Source organism: Aotus nancymaae, unplaced genomic scaffold (genome assembly GCF_030222135.1).
Source record: "Aotus nancymaae isolate 86718 unplaced genomic scaffold, 86718_ANA_hifiasm-v0.15.2.pri h1tg000059l, whole genome shotgun sequence".
In the NCBI taxonomy this organism is placed as follows: Eukaryota; Metazoa; Chordata; class Mammalia; order Primates; family Aotidae; genus Aotus; species Aotus nancymaae.
In genome coordinates this window covers 47,983,238-48,009,550 of record NW_026988473.1, presented here as the reverse complement: position 1 = coordinate 48,009,550, position 26,313 = coordinate 47,983,238, and the positions used below count along the sequence as shown (strand labels likewise).

At 50.4% G+C, this 26,313-nt stretch overlaps 1 protein-coding gene across 1 annotated transcript in view; it reads right to left on the bottom strand.

The window, feature by feature from the left end:
- DKK3 (dickkopf WNT signaling pathway inhibitor 3) overlaps window positions 1-26,313 on the bottom strand; it is a 47,431-nt gene that overhangs the window by 3,949 nt on the left and 17,169 nt on the right. The window contains exon 5 of the mRNA XM_064365174.1: window positions 1,443-1,535. Coding sequence (XP_064221244.1) covers window positions 1,443-1,535 — 93 coding nt within the window. The remainder of the gene's footprint in view (window positions 1-1,442; window positions 1,536-26,313) is intronic.

The following is a 26,313-nucleotide window of genomic DNA, read 5'->3' as shown; positions in this document are numbered from 1 at the left end:
GCTAACCTGCGTCCTCCCATGTAGAGACAGGTAGACCAAGCTGAGATGTTAGTGAAAGTCAGCAGGGTAGAGAAGGGAGCTTGACTGGTGAGATACAGGGGTCAGAACACTGGAAAAATGGTACTGGGAGGTGTCATGGATCCGAGTCTTTCTTTCTTTGTTTTTTTGAGATGGAGTCTCACTCTGTGCCCATGCTGGCGTGCAGTTGCATGATCTCAGCTCACTGCAATCTCTGCCTCCCAGGTTGGTTCAAGCAATTTCCCTGCCTCAGCCTCCCGAGTAGCTGGGACTACAGGCGCGTGCCACCATGCCCGGCTAATTTTTTATATATTTTAGTAGAGATGTGGTTTCACCATATTGGCCAGGATGGTCGGATCTGAGTCTTTCTATGCAGCTTAAGATTTTGCAAAGGACAGCAGAGGGTCTTTGTGGGTCCCCACAGACTTGTGCCCTTCCCTCTTCTCCTTAGGTCCCTAGGTCCAGGCCCAAAGAGGCAAGGTCCAACGATGAGCTGATTAAACTAAGGCCCAGGCCGGCCCAAGATGGGGAAGACCTGTGGGTGCCGGGTCCTGCAGCCACACAGGGCATGGCAATTAGAGAGCAAAGTGAGGTCCCCACAGCTGTGCCCAGTGATGGCACCGAGTGGGGCTGGCTGGGAGTGCAACGGCAGTGGCCTCACCACAGACAGCCGGGTAAGGTCATAAGAACCACTCTACTTTCCAAACTTATTAGCATGCTATGTTACTGTCTGAATAAGGAAAAATGATGAGGAAACGTCTGTGGGTTCACATGTCTTCATCCAAAACGCCTGTTGGGTGGAGGAAGAGTCTCCTTTGCCCTGGCTTCACATTTCCCAGTGTAAACTCCACTGGGGACGTGCCCTGGCCTCTTCCTTCCCCGTCCCTCTGCCCTCTCTTATTGGCAGATTGGGAGAAAGACCTGACAGGTGGGGTGCAGGCCCAGAAGGAGAGCAGCTGCCCCTCTCCCTGCCTGGGGCCTGCCAGGATGTCTCTGTCTACAAGGATGGGTTATCCCCAGGGGAAGGAACAGCTGTAGGGATACCTCCTCTTCCTTCCCTCCCCTCTCTTGAACTCCCGGCCTCAAGTGATCCTTCTGCCGTGGTCTCCCCAAAGTGCTGGATTTATGTGTAGCCATGGTGCCTGGCCGTCCCTCCCCTTCTCTGCCATCAATGACACAACATGACCAGAGGACATGGGGCAGGATGGGAGTGGCCCTGGGTCTGCAGATGGCTTCCTGTCATCCCAGACTGGAATGACTTCCTGGTCACTCTAGGAGTCAGCCCTTTGGGGATCCCTCTTGGGTCCTCCCCATCATTGTGAAGCTCTTCTGGGAAGCCCAGCTGAGAACCCTGGAGACCCTGGCCTTCTCCCTTAGGGCCTAAGACCCTGATGCCAGCGCCCCAGAGGCCCTGGCATACTCACCGTCCGCTGGTCCCGGCATGGCTGGCAGGTGTACTGGAAGCTGGCAAACTGGCAGTACTTGCCCGGCCCACAGTCCTCGTCAATGATGCACTCCTGGGGGAGGGCACAGGAGCAGCTGCATCAATGGAGAGCAGAGCAGCAGGCCCACCGTGCCCAGGAAGAGTCGGGCCCGCTTCCACCTTCCACGCTTGACCCCACAGGCTCAGGAGGGTCAGGAAAGCCCTCCGGACTCCAGTCACTTCTAAGCCTACCTGGCTGTGCTGCCCTTCAGCGTCTCCATGCCTGGCAGGCCTGGCAACTCAGAGCCTGGAGGATCCCACACCAAATGCACACAATCGCCATCTGTGCGCAGTCCTCCCCCGCCCACACCCAGGGCAGGAGCACAGGGACTCAGGGCCGGTCGTCCACTCAGAACAGATGGATTTAATAAAAAGTGCTAATGAAGTCCAGGCCTGCCTGACTGCACAGGAAGGGTTGGAGCCCAGGCCCCAAGGGCCTTGCTGACTGTGAAGACCTGGAGGCAGCAGAGGGGGCATCACCAGGGACCCTGCCACATGGCCACAGCCCTGCCCGCAGGGAGCGCGCTTAGGGTCCTGGGTCTAGGGTCCCTGCAAGAAGCAAAGGCAGCTGCCAACTGGGAAATGAATTAGAGGAAGGGGCTGGAGTCTAGCCCTCCCAGCCCAGGTGCCGTCTCCTCACGGCTGCCAGCTCCACCTGGCTGGAGAAACAGGGAGAGAGGGAGTGGGCGGAGTCTGTCCACCCCAAGGCCTGAGTTGCAGAGCAGGGAGGCACGGCCGAGGGCACTGTGGCCCGCCGTGGTCAACAGTCACTGGTCACTGGCAAGAGCAGGGCTGCCTCAGCTCCTGGACCTGCTGTCAGGCTCAGCCCTGGGAACTGGCAGCTTTAACGCAGGGGAAGGAGGGCCGGGGAGGAGGAAACGTGATGACAGGAACAGCCATTGATCGCCCTTTTGAGGTATCAGGCTTGACGGCCCTGATCTGGCTCAGTGACTCCTCCCAGCAGGCAGCAGGTAGGGACTGCCTTCTCTACGTTGCCAGCTGGGAAATGAAGGCAGAGGGGTCCCCCAAGATAATGTGACTAGTTCAGGGTAGAAGGTCTCTTTCCACCACCAGTCCTTGAGTTGAGGGGGTTCAGGGCTCCACATGCAGCAGCCAGAGGTGAGAGAGACCCTCCCAAAGCTGGTATTCTGGAGGCCAGTAGACCTTCCAGAAGGATCTTGAGAAAGGGAGGGACCAGCTCCCCACTGTAACCCAGAGCATCCTCCCATCCTGAAGGCTGGTGTGGAGACACACTTGGAAGAGCCTGGACCTCCGACAGCTGCCTCCCGTCCCCTTCCAGGGGCTCTGCTGCTCTCAACAACACTGCAAGTGCTGGCAGCCCAGCAACCAGGAGGCTCCCTTGCAAAGCACTGATACTTTTGTTTCAATTACTTTCCTAGTACCCCTCAAATGTCAGGCGACACCATCAACACCATCACTGTTTTTATAGATAAGAAAACTGAGGCTCTGAATAGGGTGAACAGCCGCCAAGTGAAGGGGCTGAGTCTCAGCCAGAGCCCCAGTGGCCAGAGAAGTCCCAGGGCTAGGAGCAAATCACAGATGGGCTTTATCTCAGCCCAGCACACGCGCCCGTGCACAGACACAACTCAGGCTGCTCAGCCGGAAGCCTTCTGACATTCCTTCCAAAGCAGAATGGCAAGAAAATAAGAGTGGGAGGGATGACATTTGGGAGAAACGAAGGGCCAACAGGCATGGAATCCCTTCTGTGAACCAGCCATATTTTGAGGGACTGGGGACACAAAGGTGAATGCGAGGAGGCCTCTGCCCTTAAGAAATGCATGATTCAATTGGAAAGAGAGAAAAAGGAGAGAAAGAGCAACCCAGGAGCAAAGGAGACAAAGGGGATGAACAGACAACTCAGAAAAACAGAAATCTCCCTCTTCAAATAGAAAGGCATTCGACCTCAACAATGAAATCAACCAAGAAATGCAAGTTAAAAGAGCAGAATACCATTTTTTCACTTAGAATGGAAAAGATTAGAAAAGCTGAAGGTCTCCATGGTGGGCAGAATAATGGCACCCCCAAAGATGTTCATAACCTATTCCCCAGAACCTGTGGGTATGTTGTGTTACACAGGAAGGGGAAATTCGAGGCAGAGGGAATTCAGGCTGCTAATCAGCTGACCTGAAGACAGGGAGTGCACCTGGGATTATCCAGGAGCACCCGATGGAATCACAAGGGACTTTAAAAATTGAAAAGGGCATAGAGGAAGAGTCAGTGTCAGAGTGAAATCATGCAACAAGATGTCACAAACACTCCGCTGGCCATCGCTGGCTTTGAAGACAGAAGGGGGTCAGGGGCCAAGGAACGGAATCTCTTAGAGACTCCAGGGAGGCTCTAAGTGTGGGCACAGCCCTGCCCACACTTCGGTTTTAGCCTAGTGGGATTTGTGTTGGACTTCTGACCTCCAGAACTGGAAAATAAAAAATTTGTGTTGTTTTAATCCACTAAATGTGTGGTAATTTGTTAAGGCATCAATAGGAAACTAACATAATATTCAATGTTGGCTTCAGGAAATAGGCATTGCTAAATGCTTTGGAGTAATTAAAATTGAAGGCCGGGCGCGGTGGCTCATGCCTATAATCCCAGCACTTTGGGAGGCCGAGGCAGGTAGATCACGAGGTCAAGAGATCGAGACCATCCTGGTCAACATGGTGAAACCCTGTCTCTACCAAAAATACAAAAATTAGCTGGGGATGGTGGCACATGCCTGTAGTCCCAGCTACTTGGGAGGCTGAGGCAGGAGAATTGCTTGAACCCAGAAGGTGGAGGTTGCGGTGAGCCGAGATCGCGTCATTGCACTCCAGCCTGGGTAACAAGAGTGAAACTCCGTCTCAAAAAAAAAAAAAAAATTGAAGTTTTTTTTCAACAGGCAATCTATCAGCATCCATCAAATAGTTAAATGCATATGTCCTTTGACCCAATAATTTCCCGTCCTGGTGACTACCCTCAGAAACACTTGTCCATATATGTAAATATCTGAGAACAAGAACGTTTAAGGCTATATTCTTTTATTATTTATAATCCAGAAATGTCCAACAAGAAGGAGCTGATTATTGTACAGTCATTTCGTGGAAAAACCCCTCCATGCAGACATTAAAAAGAATGAAGTCGTTCTTTGCATAATGATTTCTAAGACAAGCAAGTGTGAGAACCATAAACAAAAGCAAGCAAATGCTGAAACCATACGCTTTTGTAAAGCGGAATAACACCACACTCGTGCCCGTGCCCAGTACAGTGCCTGGGCACACAATAAATATGTGTTGAGTGGGTGATACCACTTGCATCTTACTGTGGCAAGCAGGCTAACAAAATGCTGGTCATTAGCAATGACTTGAGAACTAGTGCAAAAAGCATACATTCCATTCATTTGGCTTCTCATTCCCCCAAAAAAGCCTTAGTAGACTTGGACCTTTCACTATATAGTTCCTCTTCCAGATCTTTAATTAAAAATACGAGCTAAGACTCTTCCAGCACCCACTCCTTGAAGACCCTGCTGTTTACAATTATCCCTCAAGACAAAGTACACTTTCCTCCTTAGGAACATCTTCCTTTCCCTACACAGGCTCCTATGACGAAGCATTCCCTTCAGACTTAACTGTTTTTCTAGGTATGGAAAAGGATTTTTTTGGCATGGAACTTTGCCAAAGACTTTTGAAAAATCTAAATATACCAAAGCTATTGGTTTCCTTTGGGGCATCAGAAACATGTCAGCAAAGAGTGCTGGTAGGTTCGTTCCGCATGACTCCCCTCAAGAAAGCTGGAGGCTTTTGTTATAATAAAGTCCATCCGCTTGCCTGGTTGGATGTGCAACCCATTCCCAGCAGGAACACACTCCTTAAGAATTGTGGTCATGTGGGGGTGGGGGGACTGGGGAGGGATAGCATTAGGAGAAATACCTAATGTAGGTGACGGGGTGATGGATGCAGCAAACCACCATGGCACGTGTGTACTTATATAACGAAGCTGCACGTTGTGCACATGTGCCCTAGAACTTAAAGTATAAAAAAAAACAGAAAGAATTGTGGTCATACTAGAAACTTCGGGATTCCAAGGTGCACAAACTGAATCCTAGTTTTGCCACTTACCAGCGGTGAAACCCTGGAATGCTGATTCTACTGCTATTGGAAACAAAGATGAAGGCAGGAGCTGTTGTGCAGGGCTGTTGTACTGAGTTCATGCTCGCTGAACGGTGGCCATAGCAACAGATAGCTATGCATCTGCTCCTCCGCCCTCCAATGCCTGCTCCCGCCACGATGCACCCCCGCCAGGGGACCAGCTTGTGAGCAGAAAGGCAGGTCTAAAACAACAGGGCCCTAAGGCATCCACCAGAATGTGACATCTGTCCTGGTCAGCATTTGGGGATCAAACACCTAGTCCTGGCTTACCTACATCCTAAGAGTGTCAAACAGGTGGATAGCGGCCTGTATGCCCACCCCAGGGAAGTCCTGGGACAGAGGGACCTTTCATTGTACAAAGACCAGGTTCTCCATCCAGTAAAGCTGTTTGTATTGAGTCTCTCCTGAGGACCTCTAGCAGTGGGGGCAGGCCTCACCTTTCCCGGTGTTTGTTAGAGACCTGAGGAAGAGCTCAGGCCCTGCACCCTTAGCAGAGCTGAGTGGGTGGGTGGAGAGGACAGGTGCCAGTGCTCCCAAGCACAGCCAGGCCCAGAGCTGAGAGATCCAGGTTTTGTTCTTTTCAATGATTCCAATTGCTGTTAGGTGTGCTCAAGGGTTCTGTCCACATTTGGGCCAAGGTGTTGAAGGGGCCTCAGCACCCAACTGGGCGGGGGATGGGTGAGAAGCTGAGATCAGAAATATGACGCCTGGGAGGGAAGGCGGAGGCTCTGGGCTTGGGGTCTTGTTTTCAGAAGGAATGAGACCTTGCAGGGCCTCTACCTCTTAGCCCTGGGACCGGAAGAGGGACTCCATTCTGCGCCAGGCTAATATGAAAGGCACGCTGAAAGCAGTTCAGAAGCTGCCCTGCAATCCACCCTGTGCAGGCACGGAGCCCTGGCCCGATGGGACCACTGGGGCCCGCCACCTGGCACAGTTTCTCTCTAATCCCCTTGACGTAGTCCTTAAACCCACTTCACAGATGTGGAAACTAAGACTGGAGGAAGGAATCTGCCGAGAGGTCACCCAGTTTGGTGGGAGTGGAACTGACAGACTCTCTCCATTCCCTGCTGGGAGATCACCATTTCTCTCTCTTCTTCAGTCCCAACTTAGCAGTGCCTGCTCGGACAGAGCCCTGGGTCCACACATCCCCAGAGACAGAAGGCAGGAACTCATGGTCAAGGCCCCAGCCCCTGGGCATCTGGGCCCAAATGTCATACGGCTGGAAGACAAAACCCTGCGGCACAGACTTCAGCAGCTCCTCTCCGGGCCTGGACCCTACTGTTTGTCCCCACCCCTCCCTCCCATCCTGCCGGGGAAACCTGACAAACAGCCCAGAAGCTGGCCATGGGGAATGCAGCCATTCAGGGGATGGCTTCTTTGTTGTCTCGAAGAGGGAACTATATTTAGAAAGCTCAGAAGCTGGCGGGAGCGAGGGCTGACCGGGAACACGGCATAGATTTGGCAGGGATGTCGGGCTGGAAGCAGCCCCGGTGCTTCCACCCCATCATGAAATAGTGGAAAATGGCAAAGGAGCCATTCTGAGTCTTCCATTTTCCAGTTTAGAGTTGATCAGAGGAGAGAGGCTCTAAGAGAGCAGAAGTCACAACTTGGGAGGAGGGCGCGGCCAACACGCGAGTCCCTGGGGGCTTTCCCTGGGTCTGCGTGGGGGATGCGGAGGCACCGCTTCTTTGGGACCCTTCTGCTGCTGCGCCTCATTCCTTGTACTGGCTGTGGATTTCCCATACTTCTCAGGAATCCCAGACACTCTTGTTCACTGGAGGCCCCAAGAAGGAGGCTGCTGGGGATGGATGCCTCCAGGGCCAGGGCCTTCCCCAAGCTCCTCTCAAGCTCATGGCTCTGGAGAGGACATCGTCAGGGCAGGAGGTGAGGGCCAACTGCAGGTGGAATGGAGGCCCAGGACCTCCACCAACAGGTGCACTTGTCCTCAGAGCTCCTCACGCTGTGCACGAAGAGAGGACAAGACTGGAGGCTTAGAGAGCGCCAACCATTTGCCTGCACGTGCTTCAGGCATGAGGTACGGTGTGCCTCTCGGATCCCCACAGCCACCCTGTGAGGTCAGTCACCATCTTAGTCCATTTTCACTGCCATCACAGAATACCTGAGACTGGGTAATTTATAATGAACAGAAATGTATTCGCTCATGGTTCTGCAGCTGGGAAGTCCAAGACTGAGGGGCCAGCATCTGGCGAGGGCCTTCTTGCTACATAATCCCCTGGTAGAAGGTGAAAGGGCCACAAGAAAAAGCAAGAGAAAAGGGGGCCAAACTTGCCCTTTTATAAGAAACCAACCCCCACAATAACAGCATTAATCCATTTATGAGGGTGGAGCCCGCAAGATCTAAACACCCCTTAAAGGTCCCACCTCTTAATACCATTAAAACGGGCAATTGAATTCCAACGTAAGTTCTGGAGCAGTCTCTGACTGCTGATTCTCCCAGCATGTGCTTGACTCACAGCTGCCATTCACTAAAAGTATAATTGAAAGTTAGCTGGGCATGATGACATGCACCTGTGATTCCAGCCACTTGAGAGGCTGAGGTGGGAAGATCGCTTGAGCCTGGGAGGTGGAGGTTGCAGTGAGCCAAGATCACACCACTGCCCTCTAACCTGGGCGAGAGAGTAAGACCCCATCTTGGAAAAAAAAAGAATAAAAGAAAGAATAAACTGATGAGTGGATGAACCTCTGGTCATAGAGCCTCAGAGCCCAAAAGTGCTGATGGAGGAAAGTTCTGATTTACCCACAAGTCCATAAGAGCACCCAGTCTTTCCAATGCCCCCCCGTTGCCTCCCCATGCCCTGTTCTGGATCTGTGACCTCAAATTTCATAGGTTGAAGTCCCACCCCCAGTACCTCAGGATGTGACCTTATTTGAAGATAGGACAGCTGCAGATGCAAACAGTTAGGGTGAGGTCATCAGGGTGCAGCAGGCATCAGGGTGACTGCTGCCTTCGTAAAGGGGGATCTTTGGACACAGGCATGCATAGGGAAGTGGTGTGAAGACATCATCTACAAGCCGAGGAAAAAGGCCTGGATCGCATCCTTCCCTCACAGCTCTCAGAAGGTAACAATCCTGTTGACATCTTGATTTCACACTTGCAGCCTCCAGAACCGTGACGGAATAGATTTCTGTTAAGTCATCCTGTTTGGGGTACTTTGTCACGGCAGCCCTAGCAAACTAATACGTGCACCTTCCCCCCAAACAAGCCAGCAGCCCCGGTGTCCTCTGTTTTGGATCTTCCATGCACAGTCAACTCTGTTCCCAAGCCCTCAGTATCTTTTGCTAGAAGGTAACAGAGGGGTGGCTAGCAGGGAGGCGCTGGTGCATTCCAAAGGATGTTGAGCCGCAGGGACCAGAACACGGTCTCTCGGCTGACCAGGCTCTGGCAGCCCAGCCCGCACACATTCTGGTCACTGAAGGTTTGGGTGGGGCATGTTATCTGTGGATGGCCGTTTCCTGGCACCCTGGGTGTGGGGTGGTCATGCCAGGCCCTGCGTGCTCCCAGGATGAACAGATGGTCTCATTTGTGAGATAAACAAATATCCTCTTCAGCATGTGAGGTGGTTCCCAGAACCTATGGGCAGGGAGGCAGCTTGGCCCAGGCACTCTCCTGAGCAGAGGTGGTCCCCTGGTCAAGAGCCAGCAGTGCGGGTGAAGTGGCCAAGGTCCCGGTTCAACCAGGGCTAGGGGCATCCTGGGATGCAGGACTGGCAGCGCCAACACTGGGAGAGTTCGGGCACAGTTCCCCACTCCCCACTGGGCTCCCGCACTTCCCTCTCCAGGCTCTGCGGCTGCACTTGCCGTACTGCCGGGTCTCAAGTCAAGACCATATGGCACAAGTGTGTCGGGGCCACGTATGGCTGAGACAGGCTTTGGCGCACATGCCTGGGTTCTAATACATGTTCGCTTACAAGCTAGCTGATCTTGGCCTAATTAGTGAGTCTCTCTGGGTCTTATCTGTAAAGTGGGGAACCTCACGGGGTTACTGGAGAGATTAAAGGAGATAACAGGTGCACAGTGCTTAGCGGCCTCCACCCACTCTACCCCTAGAGCAAATCTCTATCTGCAGTGCTTAACTCACAGCAGAAGCTCAAAGGATGGCCTCTCCTGAGAAGTGTGGGCCAATGGGTCTCATTTGTTAATGAATACGTTTCTACTGAAAAGGCCCAAAACATCTGGCTTGAGCCAGTGCCCGTCCCATCACCACAGCACAACCTCCTGCTTCATCCCAGAGCCCTGTGCTCTGGAGGGGAAGACAAGAGGAAGGAGGACAGCTACATGGAACTACCAGAGGGCCCAGGATGGGCCAACTACCAACAAGATGGCCTCAGCTCATCCTCACACCATCCTGTCTTCCAAAGTAAGCAAGAGTAGCCCCACTTGACAGATGAGGAAACTGAGACAGTGCAATGAAGTCACCTGCCAAAATCAGAAGTAAGAAGTGGCAGAGCTGCACTCAAGCCAGGTTCCATTCAGCTGCAACCCAGTGCTTTACGGAGCTGTCCCTGGGAGCGGGTGGGCTGGGCTGGGGCCCCAGCCAGGGGGCAGGAGGTAGCAGTGTGAGGCGGGAGGGAGCTCTGGTACTCTCAGGGAGGCGGAGTGCTGCCAGCTGTGCCTGCTGCAGGACGGCAGGGTCCACAAGGCTGGCCCTGGCATGAGGTGACCGGAGAATTAGTAACGGCGTCCAGGGGAAGAGCAGCAGGCAGCCTCCCTTTTATACTATAGGATTCCTGAGTCAGGTTTCCCCATTCCTGAGAGTCCATTTTTGACCTTAAAACCAGGCCAGTGGCAGGAGCCTGGAAGATGCACATTTGTCTGGAACACAGCACGGCTGGCTGCTACATTGGAAACTCTCAGCCAGCTCAGGAGGTGGGGGCCCCAAACCTCACTGAGGGGCTCTCGCCTGACCCGGCGCAGAGACTGCCCCGTGGAAAAACCCAGGCAGGAGCCAGGAGCCCATCAGCGCCAGCTATTATTATTCTGAAGTGCCAATATCTGCAATAGCCTGGCTTGCCTGGGGCTGCTCCCACTAATTTTCTTCCCCAAGTCACACAGCCCAGGAAAGAGGAAAATGCACCCCCCAGCAGCACAGCTTGGCACCCCCTGGTATGGAGAACGCTGCTCCTCACCCTTTAGTGCCTGTCATGCCTTGCTCATTAAGGAAACAGTCCTGGAGTTCTCCCTCTCCTCCTGTCCTCCCTCTTTCCCTTCCAATATATACATGTGCTCCCACCTCCAGGGCTCCTCTGGGAGCCTCCTCTCTTTGTCAGTCCCTGGAAAAGCTTGTTCCCTCCTCCAGGAATCCTGTCCTGCTGCCAGGCCACAGAGAGCCAGCCCTTCACACACAGAGCCTTCCAACATTCTTTCAGCCTGAGTGGCGTTTCCTCTCGAGAAGTGAGACCCATATTTAACTCCAAAGGAAGCGGCTTGTCTCTACTCATCTGAGTGCCTGTCATCCCGCCTGGGTTGACAGCCATGGGGAGAGCCCTCTCTACCCACTCCCACCAGCACTTCTCCGGGGACTTAGGGTCTGCACAGCCCCCACCACCTATCCAAAGGCACGCTGTATGGCTGGAGCCGCTGAGCCTGGCCTGCGTCTGTTCTTCCCCAGACACACCTAGCCCACAGCTAGCGCTCCATATACAGAAGACCAGGAGGCTGACGGGCATTTCAGGCCCAAATGCACTGACACGTGCAGCAGCACCTCCCAGCCTCCCAGCCCCACCGCCTCCTCAATGGCTCCTTGTTCCCCTTGCACGGGACCTCTTAGTTTAGGGGCCTCAAAGTAGGGAAGCTCATGAGGTTACTGGACAGATCAAAGGAGATTTAGCCAGATTTAGCAAATAAAATTACAAGATGCCCAGTCATATTTGAATCTCAGATAAACAATGAATAATATTTTCATATAGTATGCCCCAATTATTGCATGGGACAGACTCATAGCAAAAATTCTTTTAGTATTATACAGGGTTTCTTGTATTTTTAGCTGCTGATCTGATCAACGGGAAGATTCAACAGGTATGTATCTTGGGGTTGGCCTTGAGCAGGAGAAGGTTGAGGAGGAGTTGGTGGCCGCAGAAAGAGAGGGGGCCTCAAAGACATCCATGAAGATGAGTCAACAATGACATGGGGGTGCCTGCTCCTGACCCCAGGCAGGAGTGGACGACACAGCACTCCCCGGGAGGCCGAGAAGCACTGCCCTTCCCCCACCCCACCCACTCGCCACCTTAGATTCTGGCCTGTGCTTCAGGGGCTCTGTGAGCACGTGCAGCTTTTCTTTTCTTAAAAAAAAAAATTTGTTTTGTTTTTAATTTTTTTTTGATAGAGATGGAGTCTCTCTCTGTTGCCCAGGTTGGCCTTAACTCCTGGCTTCAAGTGATCCTCCCACCTTGGCCTCCCAAAGTGATGGGATTACAGGTGTGAGCAACCATGCTCAGGTGCAGCTTCTGTACTTAGAGAAAAACCCTCTGGATTCCGTGTGATGATGGGGTTGTCATGAAACAATCATAGCCATAATGGCCAATGTTTATAATGCTTCCTATATATTGTTCCCAGAGCTGTCCTGGATCCTAAACATTAACTCATGTGATCTCCAAAACAATCCACTAAGAGAGGACTGTTATCATTCCTTTCTATTTTACAGATGAGGAAACGGAGGCACAGAAAGTCTGAGTAACTTGCCCAAGTCACACAGCTAGTGAGTGCTGGAGCTGGGATGTGAGGCAGGAGGCTGGCTTTCCTGCTAGGTCAGGCAGCAGATGGGGGCTGGGATCCAAAAAGATGGCCAGGCTGAGTGTCCTATGGTAACAAGAGCAGCCACAGAGGTGGCAGACAGGTTCCTCGACACAAAGAAAGGCACAAATCATGGCAGTGACAGCCTCAGACTCTCCCCAGGCTGACTTTTCCCATCCGCTCAGGGGCCTTGGCCTCTGTTCCCCAACCCGCAGGCAGCCCCAACTGTCCTACCCTTGTGTCAGGAAATGGAGGCTGGGCGGGGGAGCCCTGGCAGGAGCAGCCCCTCGCAGCTGCTGCTGTATCTGCTCAGGGCTCACAGGCCTTTCAGCGGCTGCAAACTCCAGGCTGCAAACCTCCCCCAGCCTACAGTATCTGGATGGAGCACAGGAGAGCCGGCCCAGGTCAGTGTGAAGTCCCCCATGTGACTCCAGGAGAAATGCTTCCAGTCCCAGGCAGAGAGCCAAGTTCTCACCAGGCTCCCAGGAACTGAATCCGGATGTGGATCCCAGGAGATGAGTGCCAGAGAGACACGAAGCTGGCTTCACTCCTAACTCTACCCTCCTGAGAAGTCTCTATTTCTGCTCAGCTCCTGCTAAGGCCAGGAAATTGGTGAGGAGGGGCTCTGGTGGTTTGGGGGTCACGGTCACGGGGTGTCCTCCCAGCCAGGGAAAAGCCTTCGCTACCCTCACGGATGCTCCCACCAAGTCATACCTCATTCTCAGCACAATGTGGCAGCACGGAGGCCGGCGTCCAGCCACCAGCCTACCACCCTCTCCACCAGACTCCTTTCTGCAGCCCCAGTTATCTGCCTAAAACACAAACCTGATCATGCACGTCCTTGATCATAATTGTTCAGAAAGCTGCTCCAGCCGAGGGGCCCTGGAGAAAGCTGAGGGTTGCACAGATTCGATCAACACATAATCAGAGGAGACAGCCTGCCTTCCAGGCCCTGGGAACAGTCAGCCCGCATTTGTGATTCTGGCATCATAAAAGAATGTGACAAGGAGGGAAGCAGTGAACAAAAGGTGTGTCCCCAGTGACCCGGGAAGAGGGAGGCCTGGAGCTCCATGGCAGCTCTCTGCTCTGACTGCATCAGGCACCCTAGAACCCATGACGTCCCTTCAACCATCTCAAGCTGCCTTGGCTCTAATTCTCACTCACCCAGCAACCTACGGACAACCAAACTTGACCCCCAGGACCCTGACACCACATAGGGGCATTCTGGATGGGGGGCCCCACATTCCTGCCACTGAAAAGGCGTTCTTCACCCCTGCCAGTTAATAACTTCTGCTTTTGGTTTACACACTAGGGAGGTCGGAATTTAGTTAGCAAAATAGCTGAGAAGGTCCGGTCTCTGAATCTGCAGGGCTTATGGGTTCTGGACTCTAGCAAATTGACCAAGGTCATGAGTTCCCATAAGACTGTCACCCTGAGCATATTCTGCCTTGCAACTGACTATCTCTCCACCCTCTCCAGCAACCATAACCCAGAGTCCAAACTGCAGGGTATACAGAGCTCTTAATGGTCAGCTCCCAACTTGTTTTCCAGACTGATTTTTCTGACCTCCTTAGGACCCAGATTTTTGGCCCATGCTTTTAGAATGCCCTTACCTTCCTTATCTGTCAATTAATCTTTAAGAAGCAGCACAAGAATGTCTCCTCCCCAAGGAAGCCTTCCCCGACTCTCCCACTGGGCAGCTAGTGCCTCTCTCCTGAGTGCTCCCCAGCCCTCAGTACCCACCCCAGTTGGGCACCCAGTTGGGTACTGAGGGCAAGGGTGATGAAGACAAGAATAATATTTCGGGGCTCAAAGGATCAACAGGTGGTTATAAGACTTGCCAAGACTCACGCTGGGAAAGCCAAGATTCATATGGGAGGGCCGCAAGTGTTCACAGTTGGCTTTTCTCTCTGAGGGATGGCCCTGTGCAGCTGACCCATGGCTGGTTAGTCACTGATGTCTCCAGGCAACCCAAGGAGGGGAATGCCTCTGTCCCTAAAGCCCCCAAGACCTGCACTGAAATCACTGGCCTCTTCTCTACCCAGAGTACTCAGAGCTTCTTTGACCAAGGGATTGCTTCTAGAAACAAAACAGTAGGGGCTGGAAGGGCAGCATACCCACCCCTCAGTCATAGCATTCTCATCCTAGCAGAGCACTTGGCTCTAATGACTCACTTCTAATAAACTAACTGTGGAGGAAGAAATGCTGTATAACTTCAAGGCTGGGTTCTAAGAGTCAACACGGCTTCCATTTGGCTCTTTCCCTTGTCAGGTGCCTGCCCTTTAAACCAAGCCACTATGTTTTGAGGAAGTCCAGGCCACATGAGGAGGCCAACAGCACCAGCTAGGGTCCTAGGCAACAGCCAGGAGCTTGGGTGAAAAGAGCCTCTAGATGGCTCCAGCCCTGGTCATTGAGTCACCCTGGCTTCAAGTCAGAGGTCTCAGACATTATGGAGCAGACACAAACCATCCTCATGGTATCTGTCCAAGTTCCTAACCCACAGAATCCAGGAACATAATAAATGGTTGTTTCATACTGCTAAGTTTGGGGTAACAGATGCCCAGAACACGGTGCACCCAAACTCGCCCTTTGCCTTGCCAGCCTTCTTGCTGGGCACTTTTAAGGTGATGGTCTCAGGGCTCGGCAGCTATCACCAATGCCCATGGGGCTGGGGGGCCTGCTTCCCTGCAGTGAGGCTAACCAGAAGCATAACCATGGTGGAGTTTGTCCCCTCTGCAATCACACAGTCACCTAGAGAAAAAAGGCCTGTCTCATATCCCTCTGCCTTATCCCTCTCTCCATCCCTCCACTTTATAGCTCTGTGGCTGATGTCACCAACTTTTCCATCTCACTTTGATCCTGCCTGGCCTTAGCTAGAACCCCTGGGCCTTCTTGGTTGCTCTCCAGGCCAAACAGTTCGATATTATCTTCCATGGCTAGGCAGCTCTCCCCACCATGCAGGGTCCAGCAGAGCTAGCGTTCCTATGAACCTGACTTTTCATAGGGTATCTGTCCTTGTGGATGTCCTGGTCTCTGGGTCAGCTGCTGCAGGTGCTCCCCATGGTCCTGGTTGGTCTCTGAGGAAGGGACCACCCCCAGTCCCAGCCTTGCCCCCTGTGATGCTAGAAGTCCATGATGAGGGCCTCTCTTTTAAAAGAAATGTTCTAGGCAATGAAGAGCAGACATCTGGAGATGCCTCTGGGGAGTGCTGTGGATGCTCCAAGGTCATTGAAGGAGTCACAGGGCTCCCTGACCACGATGTGTCAGGGGCATGGTGACAAGCCTCCCAGAAGATTGCTGGAGGAGAGAGATCTGGGGAATCATGACAAGCCCTCCTAGGGGAGATGACAGGCCTGCTGGGTAAAGAGTCTGGGTGACATGCCAGGTTTCCTAGGAGCTGGCAAGCTGGCAGAAACATGTCCCATGAGCTTCCACATGGCACTGTCTGAAGGGTGGCACCTGCTCTACCCCAGCCTCTCCTCCATGTACTCAGCCACCTCCACAAATCTCCACCACCTTCTCTTCCTCCTTTTCTGGCTTTGGGGTGCAAACAGAGCTCTGGCTCACAGCTTCATCCATATCCTGCATCTCCGTGTATCTAGTCCTCAGCCACATTTTGCGATGCACCAGAATCAGCGGACCCCTCAGAGCTGACATCTGCCCCAGGCTAACAGTGTTCAGTGGTGGAGGATACCAGCGCTCCAACACAGCCACAGAGTTCTGAGCTTTCCGGCTTCCACAGGCCAGGGAGACCACAGCCAGTCCTCAGGTCACAAATGAGGATGATGTTCCCACAACCGTGGTTTGAGGGTCCAGGCAGGGCCTGCTGGGGTAGCCACAGCTTGTGTCTCCTCCAGAAAACTCCTCTGCAGGCCGTAATGAAATCCCTTCTCTCAAACACGGCAATTAATAGGATTAAGTTTAGCGTGGGTTGGATGATTTACCTGCACCCAGCTAAGCCTGGGACTGTCCACAGGATTGGTTGTGCTATTCCTTCCTTCATGCAAGGGAAAGAATGATGCAGGGGATGAGGGCTAGGAACTGGGCAGGATTCAGGGACAGGGTCTGAGCACCTGCTTCTGCTCTTCAGTAATTACGAAAAGCCAAGCAGGCTCTGAGAGTGTCCTCACTGCCCAGCCTCATGTTCATCACATTCAGGACACTCCCCCACGCCCTGGGGACGGATAGAGTTTCTCCAGATTGACTCGGTTGGTTTCTTGTTTGCTCTTTTTACATGAGCCAGCGAGCTGACTTGGCCTGGCTCAGTCTCTTAAATTTGGTTTTCCTTTACCTTGGGAAGAAAGTAATAAATGTGCCAAGTCCCTCTACACTCTCAGCACTTGGAGATAGTGCCTATGCAAGAGCTGGTTCCTCAGGAGACAGTGCTTCTAGGCAGGTGGACTTGAAAGAACCGGGAGGTGATGAAAATTGGATCCTTTTGTATTTTCTCTGTCCATCCCAAAGGCCTAGGCCTGGAGCCTTCGGTGGGACAGATGAGGTTCCAGGGGCCGTGGCCTGTGCCCCCTCCTGACATATCACACATCTCCACTGGACGTCATGTCTCATCCTCCAGCTACGCCATGGGTAAGACAGGCTGCCGAGGGAGAAGGGAGTCAGAGGACGCTTCACCCAACAGTTCAGGCTGCCAAGCTGCGGCCACGGGCCAGGGGCCGGGGACCTTCTCCACCGAAGATCAGCCTTGCCTGCAGCTGGGAGCAGCAGGAGTCAGTGCGGGCCCCTATCTAGGCTACACTGGTGTCAAATGGTCCGTGTGGGAGACTCCCCAGGATGAGGTGGGCACTCCTACATCTGAGACGGAGCCCAGGCCCAGCATTTTCAAGACCCCACCCCAACAATGCTGATAATCAGAATCTTCTCAATCTTCAGTTTCCCAAAAATGGCTCGTCATAGTCTTCAGGATTCAAATCATCTGAATGAGGAGGTTGGCGCGACTCCAGAAACCTCAGGGTTAAGTCTTATCTACAATGGTGGGGATGTCACTCCAACAGAGGCAGGAGACCCTTCTACAGCCTCCCCACTGCCCACTAGGCCATGTCTATATCTGTGACTAGGAGTGACTAGGAGACCCCAGTGTGAACACTGACCTTTTTAAAATAAGGAGTCTTGGCCAGGCGCAGTGGCTCACACCTGTAATCCCAGCACGCTGGGAGACCAAGGCGGGCGGATCACCTGAGGTCAGGAGTTGGAGACCAGCCTGACCAACATGGTGAAACCCCATCTCTACTAAAAATACAAAATTTACCAGGCATGGTGGTGCATGCCTGTAATCCCAGCTACTTGGGAGGCTGAAGCAGGAGAATCACTTGAACCCAGGAAGTGGAGGTTGCGGTGAGCCAAGATCGCACCATTGCACTCCAGCCTAGGCAACAAGAGTGAAACTCTGTCTAAAAAAATAATAATAATAAAATAAAATAAGGCATCTTAACTTTTTTTGTACTAGGGACTCGTTTAATACCTAGATAAAGCCTATTCTCAGAATAACAGAGTTAGATGAATAAAGGCAAATATACAGGGTTACAAAGAAAAAATGGTTGCATTGAAATCAAGTTATCAAACATTTTGAGAGACAGCATTTTGTGGGCTTCTAATGAACACACTGGATAGCAAGACCTACGGGCAGCTCTGACAGCTCGCTTCCTCCCTAAGGGCTGAGCATAAATGCTATGTTAAGATATGTATAAAACAGCAGAGAAAATAAAAATATTTGTGATTGCTATCGATACAAAGGTACTGCTAATAATAACTGGGTCTGTTGTCTACATTTCAGATTAAAGGAAGTGCTCAATTTAATTTAAAAGTAAATGAAAACAAAAACGCATTACTTTTCCCATGAGTTGTATCCAGATTAAGAAAATAATTCTGACGTATGCCCAAAGTGAAGAACCACTGCTTCAGTGCCTCTAATCCCTTGCCCTCTTTGTAAACACAACTCAAAGAATTCGCTCAATTTCCTAAAACAAAGGCAGGGGTGGGGGCAGGGGGCGGGGGCAGGTGGGGAGGATGAAGAAAATCTAAAGCAGAACAAAACAAAAACCAGTTTGTTTTCCCCTGGGCAGAAAAAAAGCCACTTCCCCAGCCCCCGGCAGGGCTGCTGGGACCGCCTGGCATTCCCCACCCCAGCCTCTAAAGAGCGCCCAATCTCCTGCCTTCCAGCCTCTTCCCTGCCCTGAGGAATTATTCTTTCTTTCCTCCAACACTACCCACAACGTTCTTCCACAGTGAGGATGGAAAGGGGTCTCCCGAAATTGTTTAACTTTTCAAGTTGAACCATGTATGCTAATGAGCCTGGGAAAAACTTTAATGTTTCAGTGGTGGAAAAACATATGCTTTGACCTCATTTTGCTCACAAGTGGCCACGTCGAATTTTGCTTCACTTTTGTGGGATGGCAAGAAACTTGGAAAGCTTCAGTTCCAAGGAGGAGGCCATGTGCAGATAGTCTAGGGAAGGTGGTCTGGGCACACCTAAGTTTCCTGCTCCAGACACCATGGAGCCGCCCATCCTCACGACGGCCTTGGTGCTTCTGGCTGGGGCTAGGGGATTCCTTTGTGCCCCACCACCAAGGAGCCCAGCCATACCCCAGGCCTGCCCTAGCTCTCCAAGCCAAGACTCAGGCAAAAAGCTCTAAAATGACCCACTCCCCGCACAGTGAGCTCCCCAAGCCTGCTGTCCTCCTCAGTTCTTGCTGGGCAAGCCTGGGTAAGTCATTTCACTTCATTACATTGCATTTCCTCATCTATAAAATGGGCATGATAAAACCTAACCAGTTAAGTTGTCAGAAAGATTAAGGGTGATAAATATGACCACATTTCATGGTGTGTGCCAGACATTCCATTACTGTTAGTGACCTTCCCACCATCTGATCATTTTGCAAGGCAGTGTTCTGTGCACTAGAAGGAGTCTAGGTTTTGGAGTAAGACAGACTTACTTGGAAATAATTATAAATCCCAACTGTACCACTGACTAGCTGGGTGACCTTAGCAAGTCACTCTGAGTGAGTTTGCACTTCTTATCTTTAACTCAGGGCTAGTACACTGTGTTGTAGGTAGGTTTGGTAATATGAAGGAAAACAGCTCATACGAAATGGTCACACAGCACCTGTGTACATGCTTAATGACTGTTCTCTTTCCTTCCTCTCACCTTCCAAATCCCAGCAAAAACCCAGGGGTGCGGGGAGAGGAGAGCAGCTCGGCACAAGGCAGGCACTGAGTATGACTTCTGGCCTTTGATTTGAACTTTCTGCTACAGGATATGTGTTCTCTCTGGGGAAGAAGGTCCCCATAGATTTAATCAAAAAAGAAGGATACTGGAAACAATGGGAAAAGCAAAGGCTGCTAGCAATCTCGTGCACGTGGGGCTGAGCCTATGTTCTGCTGCTTGCCAGGCATGAGAAGGGTGGAATGTGCTGGCCTCTGCCCACCCCAGCCACCCAAGGACCCCTGCCCTGTGAGCAGGCCCTCTGCCATCTTCAAGCCAGGGTGTTTTTCTATCCTAGCCACTACTCTTTTGTTCCTGCCTCCTTTCTGGGAGGCCCTGAATTATGAGACTATGGAAAATTCAGGCTGTTTTCCCTGTGGCTGTTATTTTCCACATCGCATCACTGAAATGTGTCAATGGCCAACTTCTTCAGACAAGGGAACATGCCACCCACTTAAAATGCCCCTCTGGTGGTTTAGAATGTTCCTTTTCAGCAGCAGCAAGTCTGACACCCCATCAGTGGTGAGAACAAAAGAAAGTGGGTGAGAGATTCCACAGTTTCCTAACCATCCTCCTCTGATAACTTCTCCCCTGAGCCCAAGGGGCTCTGCCATCCCTGGGAGGGGAAAACCATACAGTTGTCCTTTTGGGATGTTGATTTTTCCATTTGAGGCCTTTGGAAGGGGGAGGGGCTCAATGACTCTTGATATAAATGACACAAGCTGTAACCCAGGAATGGAAGGCTTGTGATCAAAACAACCCAACATTATGGCTGCAAACCACCATGACTTTATCAGAAATATATCTTTTTATTGAAATGGCTAAAATTGCCGGGCATGGTGGCTCACGCCTGTAATCCCAGCACTTTGGGAGGCTAAGGTGGGTGGATCATCTGAGGTCAGGAGTTCAAGACCAGCCTGGCCAACATGGTGAAACTTCATCTTAAAAATAAATAAATAACAACAAAAAAAATAAAATGGCCAAAATTTACATCTGGGTTCATATTCCAGTTCTACCATTTTACCATCTGCCATGGCTTTTGCAATTTAACTTCCCTAAATACCAGTGTCCTCATCTATAAAACTATATTATGTCTACTTCATAGTGTTTAAAGAATTAGAAAATAAAACATGTAAAACACTGGGTATACAACCCAACAAACAGTAGGTGTCTAATAATGTAGATGAATGAACACAGGCAAGAAAAACAGAGGTTCGGCCGGGCGCTGTAGCTCTCGCCTGTAATCCTAGCAGTTTGGGAGGCCGAGGTGGGTGGATCACCTGAGGTCAGGAGTTCAAGACCTGCCTGCCCTTCACAGTGAAACCCCATCTTTATTTAAAAAAAAAAAGAGAGAGAAAAACAGAGGTTCATTTTTCAAACAAATCAAACTCATTTACTTCTTGCAGCTCTTTATGGAATCTTATCTTCAAGGACTTTTACTTCTGTTTTTATTCCCCAACTTGCATCTAGGTCACACAGCTTTCATCTACTAAGTATGTATTCAACTATTCAACACCTATCCATCCAAGCACAGATACGGAGACGCAGAGGTGACACATGACAGGTGAAGTCCCTGTCTTCCCAGAGCTCAGTCTTTAGACAATTCTTTATGAACTTCTAAACTTTTTCCCTGGGCCTGAGAACACTCTTTCCCTATTGGTCTTCACCATCTTTCTCAGCATTAGGTGGCCCATTTTCTCAATTGTTAAATGTTTTGCGACATGACAAAAACAAGGGCACCCAGACCCTGCTTCCTGAAACGGGAAATTCCAGGTCCACCATGCTATAAAAACTGAACTGAACTGGAAATGGGTTCCAGATGTGATGGCTGCATGATCTGGAGAAAATTATATCCCCCCATCTCTGTTTTCTCATCTGTAAAATGGGAGGTTTGGTTTAAAGCAGGAGTGGAAAATAGGTTTCAAGGATAGTCCTTTTCCAACTGTCAGTGGCTGCTTGAAGTGCTGTGCTCCCTCAAGTACTGAGACTATCTGGGCTCATAAGGAAACAATTCTGTGATAGATTAGCAATGTCTGCATGTGCCTGGAGGTGGGGGACGGCAGTGGATGGGCCACATGTGCTCCTTCCTGGTCTACAGGAGTTCAAGGGACCCTGTGAATTCTACCATTTATAATTGTGTGACTCAGTGAAATACTGTTTTACTTTATCTTTGGCATGAGGCCTGTCTTTACACAAATAGCGTTTTCATCTGTTTGGTCTGGCACCTTAGCCACCATCACCTTTCAGAAGCCTTCTCAGTTACCGTTTCAAAGCAACAGCAGCCTTACAACAAAATAAACATATTTACTGATTTATCACACTCATATTCAGTAAACTACTGCTTCCTGCCACAAGGGGTCCAGGAAATTAGGTCAGAAAGGAGAACTGACACTTATTCAGCATCTATTAAACACCATTTTCCAGACATTGCCTCCTACTTGTAAAATACCCTACTTGGGCGGTCATTAAATCCTCCTTTCACAGAGCAAGAACCAACGCTCAGAGCCATGAGGGAAGTTGCCCCAGAAGCAAGGATTTCAACTCGCAGCAGTTTGGATTCTGAATTCTACCACACTATGCTCCCCTAAAACGTACCCAAATATCTTGTTTATTCCTTTTCTTCCAGGAGGTGGAGCTGAAAATTGAATCTGACAGGCGGTCTAGACAGAGCAATGAGATCTGAGCAAACATTTAGATGACTCAGTCTCCATCCATCATTTTTCCCACAGTTTGCTGGGGATGTGACCAAGAGTAGAGGCTTCCTGCCTGATTTGAGAGACCAGCTCATTTATTAGATTTGGGAGCATGACTGTGAATTTCCTGGGAGCATCAAACATGTCCTTCTGCATTCCCCATTTCCCATCCAGATCCAGTTCCCTTCCACTGCTCCTGGCTGTGACCCTGGAAGAGGAGACGGCATGACCAAGGCCTCTGTTGGCATTGTCCCCTGGTCTACCTCCCGGAACCCCTCACTACCACTGGCAGGAATTAAAAAACAACCATCATCACCACAAAACCTCCTTGGGGACCTGAGTCTCCCATAGGACCCTCTTAGGAGTCTGGAGCCCCTTTACAGGGAAGTGGGAGGCCCTTCATGCCTCTGGGAGTTCTTTGAGGACACCATGGAGGGGGTGGGGGTGGGGGTCATATAGGAGGGTGTGGAGTGGGTGTTAATTCCTGAATTGTCAAAAAAATCACGTCTTTTGATCCCCCAATCTCCAAGATGCAGCCTGAGCTGCATACACCAGACCTCAGGGACGTTTTCAGCATGTTGGCTACAGGCCAGGGTGTGGGGTGAGAAACTCAAGTCAGTGGCATCGGTTATGCTCTAAAGACACCCTCTGAGACTATGGCTGCCACACTGCAGAGGCAACTGCTGGAACCAGAGTTGGGGAAGGCCCTGCCTTATGCAAGGGCAGCAGGCGCCAGGAATTTTGCGACAGTCCTTCAGCTCACATTGGGCGCTTATGTCCACTGGTGTCTACAGTCATGAAGACTGAAAGGTTGAAAAAAAAACTTCTACCTTGTGCCCCGCTGGTGGGAATGCAAAATGGTACAGCCACTATGGAAAACAGTATGGTGGTTCCTCAAAACATTAAAAATAGAATAACCATATGATCTAGCAATTCTGCTTCTGGGTATACAGCCAAAAGAATGGAAAGCATTTGATATGAAAGAATATCAAAGAGATATTTGCAAACCTGTGTTTATAGCAGCATTATTCACAATAGCCCAAAGGTGGAAGCAACCCTAGGTGCACTGACGAATGGAGAAACAAAATATGTGTGTGTGTATACATAGATATACATATATTCATGTCCACGTATATACGCACTCAGTGTATAATTCAGTCTTACAAAGGAATGAGATTCTGATACCTGCTACAACATGGATGAACCCTGAGGACATTATACTAAGTGAAATTCACCAGTCACAAAAATACAAATACAGTATGATTCCACTCATATGAGGAATCTTGAGTAGTCAAAATCATAGAGACAGAAAGTAGAATGGTGGTTGTCAGGGGACTGGAGGAGGGGGGCACTGTTTAATGGATATAGCATCTCCGATTTTCAAGACAAAGAGAATCATGGAGACTGGTTGCACAGCAATGTGAATGCAATTAATACTGTTGAATTATATGCTTAAACATTGTTAAGATGGTAATTTTATATTATATACATTTTACCACAATTTTTGTATGTTCCATTAAGAACACGAGTCTTGGCTGGGCATAGTGGCTCACGCCTGTAATCCCAGCACTTTGGGAGGCTGAGGTGGGCGATCATGAGGTCAGGAGATCTAGACCATACTGGCCAACATGGTGAAAGCCCATCTCTACTAAAAATAAAAAAATTAGCTGGGTGTGGTGGCGGATTCCTGTAATCCCAGCTACCTGGGAGACTGAGGCAGGAGAATCACTTGAACCCGGGAGGCGGAAGTTGCAGTGAGCCAAGATCATGCCACTACACTCCAGCCTGGAGACAGGGCAAGACTCCATCTCAAAAAAAAAAAAAAAAAAAAAATTAGTCTTGGAAGTTTTGGAATCAAGAAGACCTGTTTCATTTTATTTCTCTTTTTTAGTACTGGGTCACCCACCTACAAGTTCTGTTTTATAATTTTCTCTGAGCCTCAGTTACTTCATCTGTAAAATGGGTTCCACTGTATCTGCCTTGTAGCACTGTCACATGGATTGTGTGAAGGAACGCAAGTCAGATCCTTGGCACAGTGCCTGACTAAATAAGGGACTATTGAGAAATGTTGCAGCCCTTGATGTTATTTTAAAAACAAAACAGTTTTTTGGAATAATGCCAACAGGTAAAGAAGGACAGGGCCACGTATTTGGCAGCCAGGATACAAAGACCTATGGTGAAAGTTATCCAGGCTGGTCTGGAGGGATCCCCAGGTCGTGAGAGCAGTGGACAGCCACACACCTGCATGGAGGAGCTGTTTGGCCCCTGACATGCCCAGGCTACTCAGAGACCACAGAAATCAGCTTGTTCTGCAGCCGACACCATCAGCCTAATGAGATTTCAAGTCATTTACTGTCACTTATCTGGCCTGTCTACTGGCACCAAGCAAAAGCAGAGTGCTCCATTTCTAAGTAACAGTTTCCAGATTTCAAGGCCAGAAGCCAGGCTTTTTGCAGGGTACAGGCTTTGCAGCCCAAAGGGGACTCAGGCCTCCAGCTTCAGCAGGATTAAGCAAAGCCCTGTGTCCACTAATGTCTTTGTCTTCCAAACCATGTCTTTCTGGCCCTTTCCTCTGGGAATTCCATGAAGTTTCATTAGACAGTACAAGGCATGGTAAAGCACTGCAGATGCAGGATATGTTCCTTACTCAGCATGTAGTCCTAACTCCTTGGCATGGCTCTCGAAGGCCTGCCTGATCTTACCCCTGCCTTTCCCCAGCTTCATTTGCTGCCCCTCAAGCACATTTCCAGCTCTAGCATTCTAGACCATTTAGTGTTCCTCCAACATATTCTTATTTCCACATGCCTCCTTGACTTTGAACAAGAAATACTTCTTCAAGGAATACCCTTCTTCCCCACAACTGAGAATTCTTAGACATCATTCAAAATGCAGCTCAACTGCCACCTCTTCCAGGGAGCCTGTCAAGAAGTGCGAAGGGTCTAAGATTCCATTCTATTTGCAAGATGATACATGTGCCTGTCCCAGTTTTATGGCTACTAGCAGAAGACATGAGACTCCTGGATCAGAGACAAAGGACTTTATTTCGGCAATACAGAAACAGCATAAGCCCTCTTGTCCGAGTCAGTTCTCCTTGCCTGCAGGTTCCACACTGCCACGTGGAGGGGTCCGGGTGGATGCTGCACATGCATTGGGTTTACATCACACCTAAGGAATCTCAAGCTCAGAGAACCCAAACCTTTGATAATGGACTGCAAGCAAACCTGCCCTCTGCCATGGGGGGACAGCTATCTCTGATTTTCAAGGCTACCTCTGTTTTTCAAGGCCACTGCCTATACAACATCCTTGAAAAGACCGTCTGGAACAAGAGGTCAATTAGTGTCAGACATAGTTTGGATATTTGTCCTCTTTAAATCTCATGTTGAAATTTGATCCCTACCGTTGGAGGTGGGACCTAATAGAAAGTAGCTGGGTCATGGGGGCAGATGCCTTATGAGTGGCTTGGTGCTGCTCTCGCTCTATTAGTTCCCATGTGTTCTGATTGTTAAGAGGAGGCTGGGCATGGTGGCCCATGCCTATAGTCCTAACACTTTGGGAGGCTGAGGTGGGAGAATCTCTTGGGGCCAGGAGTTCAAGACCAGCTTGGGCAATATAGTGATACATTGTCACTACAAAAACAAAAAAGAGCCTGGCATCTCCTCTCTCTCTCTCTCTCTCTCCTCCCCCTTCCTCTCACAATGTAATACCTGCTTACCTTCATCTTCTGCCATGAGTGGAGGCCTCCTGAAGCCCTCACCAGGTGCAGATACTGGTGCCATGCTTGTACAGCGTACAGCAGAACTGTAAGCCAAATAAACCTCTTATCTTTGTAAATTACCCAGCTTGGGTACTCCTTTATAGCAATACAAATGGACTAAGAAGTGCCTTTGCTTATAAAATGAGAGAAACAAGAAACTCATAAAGAACTGTCTCCCAAGCAGGTCTTCCCTGGCTTCCTGGTTTGGTCCCCATAACCATGCCCCCACAATGCTCTGTGCAACCTTTGCCTTTCAAAAT